General features: G+C 40.0%; 1 protein-coding gene and 1 long non-coding RNA gene across 2 annotated transcripts in view; one reads left to right on the top strand and one right to left on the bottom strand.

The window, feature by feature from the left end:
- The window catches only part of LOC138037697 (uncharacterized), a 2,732-nt gene extending 376 nt beyond the window's left edge, over nt 1–2,356 (bottom strand). The window contains exons 1-2 of the long non-coding RNA XR_011130077.1: nt 2,285–2,356; nt 418–544 (exon numbers count right to left, since the gene is read on the bottom strand). This is a non-coding gene — a long non-coding RNA (uncharacterized lncRNA). The remainder of the gene's footprint in view (nt 1–417; nt 545–2,284) is intronic.
- A 4,147-nt stretch (nt 2,357–6,503) lies between these two features.
- LOC138038352 (uncharacterized) overlaps nt 6,504–10,000 on the top strand; it is a 7,982-nt gene continuing 4,485 nt past the window's right edge. The window contains exons 1-3 of the mRNA XM_068884165.1: nt 6,504–6,642; nt 6,730–6,909; nt 9,155–9,226. Coding sequence (XP_068740266.1) covers nt 6,795–6,909; nt 9,155–9,226 — 187 coding nt within the window. The 5' untranslated portion in view covers nt 6,504–6,642; nt 6,730–6,794. The remainder of the gene's footprint in view (nt 6,643–6,729; nt 6,910–9,154; nt 9,227–10,000) is intronic.

Genomic DNA, 10,000 nt, shown 5'->3' on the forward strand with positions numbered 1-10,000 from the left:
CACGGCCGATTTTCATACCGAGGCAAATCTTGGTGACGGAAGTTTTCCAGTAGGTCGGCAGCTTTGTTTCTTGAGTGTCAAACCTAGTCTCTCCACCTACAGGATTTAAAGTCTCCATGTTGTCCCAAAGAGAAGAGCGGTACTGAAATGTTGTCTGCCGGCAATGACATGATCAGCAACAATAACATAAGTTTTAATGAGGCCAAAGGAGTTGAGGCTAGAGTTCTCCTACTATAAAGAAATCAATTGTTGACGTTTTTGTTGTTTCCTCTGTGGTTTTCTAAATCAGTGATAATTTTAATTATCATGAAAATGGTTTTTGGTGGTCTGCTTCCTAAAAGTACGGCCACACGCTCATTTACACTACACTCATACGCAACAAAATACTAACTGAGATTAAAAACCAATTGAATATACCTTGGTTCCGTCAATTTTTATGACCGGCGTACATCCCCCATTGCCACATCCAAAATTGTGCATGTCACATAAACCAGAAGTTGGTGTCGAGTCCAAGTTCAGGGTAATCACTCAACACTCTCCACCACTGTTAAACAAAGAACCATATATTTAGATGTATTATTTTTTCTTTTTTTTTTTTTTTTTTGCCGTGTTTGTTTTGTTTTTTCTTCAGCAGGCTCGATAACGTTTCTTATCATCCGACCATGGAACAAGGGAACATAAGACCATTTTAGGGATAAAATAGCTGAGAACAAGTTCGGAATTAATTTCGGGAACAAGAGACCACAAGCAAATTCTTAAAGAGATCAAGGGGAAAATTCCCCCCCCCCCCCCCCCCCATCCTCCCCAAGGCTCCTTAAATGTGGGAGTTTTTTGTTTTTGTTTTGGTTTTTGACCTTTGGTCTTTGATTTTGGTTTTGTTTTTGAGACAGTGGTAAACCACATTGGTTTGCCGCCAGTTTAATCTACCAACGTACGTTTCACTTCTGATTAGGATTAGGCGCGTCCCGCATTTCCGGCAAAATCACATGGCCCCCAACAATTTGTGTGGTCCGAGGGCCTGGATCACTTTGTTGCGCATGTGCGGTGATTTGATTTCTGGTCCGGTGGACCTTTTTTCAAAATCTTGTTCGGTGGGGAAAATCATTTTTCATCGACCTAATGACGCTGTGAGAGTTATAATTCGTGGACGATTTGAACAGCATATTGTGTATAGGTGAGAACTTTTATGTATTTTGAAATTAGATACTTCGACATCCGTTTTGCTTGTATGACATTTGAATCTTTTAACGAGAGAATGTACAGAACAGGTAGCTCAAGCTCTGCAAGTCACCGTTTGAAAACAGGATCTCAATGTGACTAACAATAAAATGGTCTCCAAACTTCAAACTTTATTTCGAAGCAACCCTCGAATGTGGATTCGGTTCTAACTCGGAACACTGCGAACGAGAGCAGATCGATTGTTACGTTTTCTCTCGTTCCCAGTTGGACCGAGTGCGTCTACTGTCCAACCGTAATTCTGAAGGATGACATCGCCCTGAAAGCTGGGCAATGTGGGCTTTTGAGGATGGTTAGCGACTATATGGAAAAGAGTTTGGCTCGGATAAGTTGAGACACGTTGAAGGTAAAATTATCCTAGCGTAGCTCTGTGAGAGAGAATTCATCGTTCGGGGGATTTTATTCGCAATTTTAGTCCAGATTCGAGGTTGCTTCGATATAATGCCCCCTACATTGTCATTTTATAGTGAAGCGCCATGTCAATACCTAGCTCAGATATCATGTCAAATAACTCCGACATCGTGTTTCAGACACTAGAAGTTATAACTAGAAGATATGTTTGAAGTTTGGAGACCATTTTATTGGATGTCATATGGAGATTATTTGAGCCGAAATCGCTGCCTCACGACTGCTGTTTGCAGAGCCTGGATCACCTGTGTGTACAGTAGACTTTGATCGGTCTCTCTGCGAAGCTCGACAAGTTGGTTTTCGACAATAATTAGTTGCAAATGAAAGTTGGACGAAACGAATTTAAGAGAACTCGATGATAACTTGTGTTTGTTTACGGGGAGGAACACGAAGAGGCACGAGACGAATTTCGCTTCGCGGGCGCCCTATTTTTCGGGGAAAAAATAAGAGAAACAAGACGCCCAAATAATGGCGTTTACGTGGGATGCCTTTTTTGACAACAAAGCAGATTAAAGAAAAATAAATGTGGTAATGTGGCCTACAATTCTAAAATGAACAGAAGAGATTAGAAACAACCAATTCAATTGTATAAAAAGAAGTTTAGGCAAACGGAAGTGAGCTGTTTTCCTTTTAAACTTACCTTGACACTGTCATATTTATATAGTGATAAGTACTTTTTTTTTCTCCCTGAGAGACGATAAGACGATTGTCCTGGCATGCGAAGTGTTCACTTCCGGTTTCCATCCTGTGAGATCTATGTGCAATACGTATGGTGTATAAATCCTACAACAAAAATGCAGCGCTTGTACCACGTTTAAAATTAATGAACACAGGAAATGTCTTGTGACCAACAGTTGATTGTGTTCACAACATGATACAATGAAATCGAAAAACTCAATGTCTTATATAACAATAATTTATTTCGACGAAGACGCGTTCGTGTTGTGTTCTAGTTTTAAAAGAGATTATTACATAACTTTGTTGATCATTACATGATGAACAAACTGAATTGTTTTACCTCCCAACTCAAATACGTTTTCCGATTGGAGGAGGACGTGTCATGTGTCAAAACTCACTAACTCCCTAGGGAAGCAACGACTAGAACTTTCGACTCGCACGTGATCAGGTCGTGCACCTTTGAAACCGCGACAAAATTGTATGCCAGCCGCGTCAAGCAAATAATTTTTACGCAGGCATGCCATCTAAACGGTTTCAAACAAGAACTGAAAAAAAAATTGAACAGCTTCTACGCAACAAAAGCTCATAATATACTAGCAAGATTTGTGACTTATTTTATATGCAAATTACTGAGATTGGTGACATTTTGCAATAAAGTCGTAAGCTGGCATCCGTGTACCGTTGAGAGTGTCTAATCGACGTGGGTGGGTGGGTCGTGTGTGACGTGGGTCGTGGATCCCTAACCCTAACCCTAACCCCTAACCCTAACCTAAACCTTTTTTTTATCAATGACTGGAAATTCTCGAAACGGACAAGACCAAAGACATAAGACAAAATTGGACGGAGCACTGAGGGAGCTAACATATATCTTTTTTAATCTTCAAACAAACACGACCCACGACCCATCCACCCTCGCAATTTAGCCTCACCCTGTATTGTTCTATTTTGAGTTGGGAGGTATAACAAGTTGGGAGGTATAACAAAACACTTAATGACTGTCCCACGGGAACTCGACCCTCAATGAGGGTCTCGGGGAAACAAAACTCGCTGTTTCCCTTGGAGGCAGTCATTAAATGCTTATTCTTTGTTGTATGACAAAAGGTAACGTAACTATAATTCCTCTGTCATTACCGTGACACAAACTGTATTGAACAGCAATTTATTAATGCCACTAAATTAAGTGTGTGTAGACACAATAAGAAATATATCACAATGCCCAATGTTATCTTAAATTTAAGCCCATACATGTGATGTCAATTTTTATTTTATAGGTACTGATGAAATACCAGGATTTCTCCTTTTACTAAAAAATCATATCTTCACCGCGCGCAGTGAACATATCATTTTTATCTTTCACACGTGAGAATATAGGTGTCGTCATGGTAACGAGCACGATTAGCCAATAAAACGCGAGCTTCCTCTTCATTGTAAGATACTTTTGTGCCTTAATATAATTCTTCTCTACTTCATTAACATTTTTATTGCAAAATTTTACATTATCATGATTTGTTTTTCATAACTTTCATATCTTGTTTCATGTTACACAGCATGCGTGTTTTAGCGGTTGGTGACCTCTTTTTTACATCATTTCGAAAACGAGTAAAACAAGTTGTTTTAAATCTAGACATTTCATCAATATCTATATAATAAACAGAACATTACATGGCCGCTTGGCGTGAAAACTTCCCTGGTTAAACAATAATAAATTGATTAAATCCTTTCGATCATTCGTCTCCCGATCGTGATGTGACTGTCTACTGATAACATATTTGCAGGCCTTGTGTGCTTTTTTTCCCTTTAATCCAACCAACATGTTTCTTTGTTCGGGATGACAAAAGGATTTATAAAGCTTCCACGGGCCCGGATGTGAAGCATGGGGAATTCTTCTGAACAAATGCTTCCAAATGTATTTATAAATTTTAACAGTGCTACATTGCATTTGATGGAAAATAACATGAACATCGATAGAATTGACCTTATCACCAACGCTGTTTATCGATCTTCTTCTTAAAATGTGAGCTTAACGTCCATTACATAAAACCTTACACAAAGCATAATTACCGATTCGTGAATTGAACTGTGATATTTTTGGTAGAGTATAACTACTGGTCATAACTCTCCATGCATGAAAGTATGGCAACCCTCGGAAAATCGAAAGCACAGTATTCAAGTGGCCAAACAGTCCCATATAGACAATTCAAAGTGTATCCATGGGTGTATTTATATCTTATTTATATCTACCAGGGAATGCGGAACATACTTTATTGGTGACGTGAATTTGATCGAAACTTTAAGTTTATTTAATTGCTAAGTATAATTACCTGCTTGGCATGTTGGAACTTAACGCTTAATACGCTTATTCGGACTCATGCATGGAATGTCGGAAAAAATACCCCAATGTCTTAAGTTAAGCCTTAACCGTAAAAAGTGAGTCACGGAAAATCTTGGTTAAATTCATGATCCAGATTAGTGCACTTTGTTAAGGGAAGGTACGTTTTTTATTGCGGGGGGGGGGGGGGTGGGGGTGGGACGGGGTATCTTAGAATTTTTTTGCGAAAAAAGTCGTAGCCCTCCCACGTCCTGAAATGGATTAATGCATGACCCTTCAAAAATACCCAAACAAAAACATCTGACCCTCCCCCACCCCCCTCGACCTATCCACGACCAAAATAACCGGAAGTGGAAATAACAAACTGGAAGTGTTACTCATATAACCTCGTTCATCTGCGCACAAAGTAGTTAATTGCGTGGTGGGTGATTGTACTGTGAAAACTTGAAAATGGGCAAGGATGTACGAGGAATAGAAATAGGGAAATGTGCTTGTGGTGAATGCGTGGATTTCATGAGGTCTGATGGAGCAACTTGTGGCTATTGTGGCTGTTTGTCGACTGGCCATTCTAAAAAGGATGCCCGCTACTCCTCTGACTCAGTTGATGGCACATCGGCTGCGGGAACAAGTGAAAGCACAAGTCCAGAGAAGTGGAAAGATGAAGACCTAGGGTGGTTCCCAAACCCTAAGGGCGAATATAGTGATGTAGTAGATCGAGTTGTCGGTTCAGGTTCGATTAGCTTATTTTAAGTGACGAATCCTCACCGGAGACTGATTCAGTATACCAGACCCCTGCGCGGAAACATCAAAATAATTGGGCGAAAGCAGGCACGGGTTGAGAGAGACAATTATGTTTGTTGGGAGAAGATAGTTCTTTGATAAGTAAATTTTTCGACACCTGTAAAATAATTTAGATTAATCTCGACTGTTAGCTTTGCATGTATATACAAAATAGAAGCGACATGGAGTAATTTTTTCCTTGCAAAAAAAAACTATTACCCTCCCCGGGTTGAGAATAAAACAGGTTTGACCCTCCCCAATTTATAAAAAAATTACTAAGGACCCTCCCCTCCGAAGCCCCCCCCCCCCCTCCCAATTAAGAACGTACCTTCCCTAACCGGTAAATGAAGTCAAATCAACTGCTTTTCGATGATCTTGGCAATCCTCGTAAATAGCACGACCTGCAAAATTACCAGCAGAAATTGTCCAAATAATTTTGAGAGTCAATTGACTGTTACACATAGCCTTTGAAATTTATAGTGCCATGATGGCACGGTAACTTCTTAGTGTAGCAAACGTCATGTGATCACAAATGAGGGTGGCATTCACAAGCTCCCATTAAATTTAACCGTTTTTAGAGGCTAATGTGATTAACGTTTTAATTATTTAAGTACGTGGTGAGACCGGTTGAGTGCCAATAACCACGCAAAAGCTTTGCGAAGAAATGTGGTATTAGTATAACTGTAGAAGTAGCCAATGGAGTCCGGCAGTTCAAGTCGTATTTCTTTTTTCATTGAGAACTGATGACAAAATTATGAATAAATCCAGAACACCTCGTTCTCGGAGAAGTCATTCGAACTTTCGACGCAGTCGAGTCCTGGTAGCAAGATATTGTGAAATATCTGGAGTGGGATTTTCTTTTCACTTCAAAAAATCGTTTGCTTGCTGTCTGCCATCGGATGTTCCCACGCCATGTCGAAACCACGCCCGGGCAGATCATCTGTCTCAAACTATTCGAGTGATGTTGACAGGATATTTTCCATACGACCCTGTCCTACAAGAATGATATTTTTTTGAAACGATATAGACCGGCCGGAAAACCGATATTGTTTTACTTTTCTTGTCAGTGCCGTAGTAACTCTATCTCAGACCCCAATGGTTTTACTATTGAAATAACCAACTTCCGAGCGCGAGCACCGGTGACGTTTTCTCTAGATCCAGTGTCTTCTAAAGACGCCAAAGAAATTCGTAATACACAGACGCGTAGACAGGTATTAAAATTAAGTCCTTTGTGCTTATAAAACGCAGACTTTGCAATAACAGGGTATTTATAACCGCAATTTAAACAATTTAAACAGTGAAATATTCCTGCGACACAACTATAGCTGGAGTCTTTTGAGGACATTCTCAACCAAAACACTGAATGCAGATCAGCAAGATGATGAGGCAGCCGACAAAAAATCACTTCATATTCCTTGTGGTCTTCCTGGCAGCAGTTTCTATTCTGTCTGAAGTTTCCTCCAGCTCAATCCCAAAACGTAAGTGTTTGATAAATTTGGAACTTTACTCTTTTTTTCTCGTGTGGATGAGAACGATTTGCTTAATTAAATTTTATTTGATCGGAAGAAAAGCGCCATCCCCCTTTCTGAAAAGCTACTGAGCTCACCAGCTTTATTTTACGCGATATGAAATAGACAAGGTGGCGAGTATTTAACGTTTACTCTTCTCCTGCTGTCTTAAGTCATTTTTAGCACACAAAGCACGCGTTTTTGAGGTATATGTGTTGTCGGCATCCACACAAGCAAATATGTATTTCCGATTGCAAAATATTTCCACTTAAAATGAATCGGGCCAGAGCTTCTAGGTTTTTGCAGTGCAGCTTTTGCGCAATTCCCCACCTTAGAAAGTAAATTCCCTTTCTGCCTGCTAACATTGCGGTTTTCGAGTTCTTATTTCCTCTGCGCAACTGAAAGGAAGCGTCATCTAACTTGCTCAAACATGACCGGAAACAAAAACTGTTGAATATTGTTAAGGGCAATAATTGCGTCCGAAGGGCGCAGTCCTAATCTGCGAACGCTCATGAAACTACTATCTGTTTTTGACCCACCTTTAGCCACCACGCAGAGTTTTTTGGAGTTTTTTCTCTGTTAGGAACTAGTATCTATTTTCTGCCTCGGTTTAAAGGTGTAGCCTCGTTTACACACAAATCACGTGAATGACAATTAAGTTTTCACAACCCAACTATTACTTTCCTTCACTACTGACCAAATCGGTGCTGTTTTTTTTAGCCGAAAATGAAGCTATCCTGTATATGCGCTTACCTCGACCTTTCACGTCCCAGATGCCTTCCCCCATTACCCCTACCTGTCGGACGCACACCCCTATTATTTCCAATTACTCCTACCTACCCCGGAGATGGAACATGACATGACATGATATGACTAGTTGGAAATATAAAGTCATGACTCTGGCATTTATACCGGAAAGTTCTCTATGCAAAAGGCTTGCTGCTGTCACTGTGCTCACATCAGATTTTCCGAGTGCTGGAGGAAGTGGGTTCGAGACCCTGTGGGAAAAACGTGCTTCCTTAGTTTGTTAGGGTGTGGAGTAGGTTCATCGGAATATGGTAGGGATTTCAAGTCTTCTCGTAAAACTGACTATTAACCGTAGGCCCCGCCTCTCATACGGCTCTGTAGGAAGTAATTCAGCATGAGTGGTCGACTTCGAATCTTCTAAATGGACTACTGATCGATGAAACGACACGAGTAACTGCCGACAGTAGACAAATTGGAGCAGTCCAGATTTCGAAACAGATAAACAAATATAGGACGATATATTTTTCTGCATAAAAAGGGATGCTTTATCAATAACTTTTATAATCACTTACTGAAAAAAACGTTAAGAAAAAGGGCGTAACGTTACATATTAGAAATTCATGTAACGACAAATATGTTGCTGATGAGTAAATCTTTGCAGTGTGTAGCACGTTCGGTTTGCGTGCTGATGTGGCCAGCATTTCAACTGCTTTTAACGTCTTATCCATTATTTGAAGTACGGCTTTGACACGCTTCACTGCAAAGATGACTTGATTCAATATCCGGACAATGAATGGCTGCGAGACTGCTGGTGACCTTGTATTGACACAGACAGTCACTGCTTGTATCATGTTAATTAATATTGTGTTGTTGTAATTCAAATTAATCTACATTAACATTAGAAAGGCAAAAACGATTTGTATCAAAACAGGGTAACTGACAGCCTCGCTTCCATTCTTAGGCCAGGTAACTAAGCTACAGCTGTAAAATGGTGTATTTGTTAAAAAAAAAAAAAAAAACAATACAGCTGCAGAGATTTAGCTTACTTGATAATCCGGACTTCTCTGTGGTGTACCAGGAACAACCGTGTTGTCTTTCTCATTCTTTTTACCTAAATCAAAAAATACTAAGGCGCCAGAGTAGCGTTCACTACGATCATTTTGGGGTTTAGTGGGTGTGGAGTGGGCTCAAGGAGTTGAACCAAAGAACCAAAGCTAAAAACGTAAAAAAAAAAATATGGGTGTATATTTAATAAATCAAGAAGTTGACGACTTTCAACCAAGCGATTGAAACAACTAACTTCTTTAGGCATTTTTTGCCTACTTAGCTGAACGTGAGCAAAGGGCGCTGGGACTACGTCATAAGATTGGGCAATAATGCAGATTAGTGTCAACATGCCCCGGAAGTCTTACAGCCGGGTCGGAGTAAAAAGTTTGATTTGCAGCACCGTTGAAACATCTTCTTGCAGGTTTGAGTCGCCGCAGCACTTCTTTGTGGTTAAATCGCCGCTTTTTCTATGTTCCATCGACAAATGCAGGAGGTGAGCAGGTTCTTTTTCATAGATCACATTGTTTATTTAGCCAGCTACAACATGTAGGCGACTTTCGTCACTCCTAGACCAATAGACCATATTTGTATTCTCAGTATTGGACTGGAACTAGCTTGAAATGGAGGCTATAATGCGGGGAAATCTTTTCAAATGCAAACACTAGTTAATATATTCCCCCGCATTACCCTCCATTGCAAGAAGGTAGTTCCAGTCCAATACTGAGAATACGAATATGGTCTATTAATACTATTAACAGTCATTGTATACTTTAATTAATCCTAGCACCACTAAATATTCGTATCATAAGGACCCAGCCACGTAGCTTTTCCCACATGGCGGCTGGAGAAGAAAGACGACACATAGGATGTACTTATCAATTAAGAAGTACCAGGAGCTTATAATGGGCTTCTGGAAGTACATTTAAATGTGTGCCTTTGCAGTAATCTGTGGTTTTAAAACACCGGAACGTTATTAGAATAAGGACCTCAAAGGTGTGATGTTCTTTCACCTCGACCGTCCTTATTTGGGGTTTCTTGGTGGCGGACAGTATAAAAATGTGAACGTTAAGCGAGTTGTGTCTTTATTGGGATCCTTGCCTCAAGTCAATATTTTTATCGTTAGTTGACTTGTTGGTATTATGTCCTAAATGTTGATATGTACAAGACTTCAGTATAGCCTAGACTTCATTATTTTCAGGTGCTGATTGAATGTTTCAATGTAGGATCGCTGTACGTAGGTAGTTGCTAACGATTGCTGAAATTACAG

Source organism: Montipora capricornis, chromosome 2 (assembly GCF_036669925.1).
Source record: "Montipora capricornis isolate CH-2021 chromosome 2, ASM3666992v2, whole genome shotgun sequence".
Lineage (NCBI taxonomy): Eukaryota > Metazoa > Cnidaria > Anthozoa > Scleractinia > Acroporidae > Montipora > Montipora capricornis.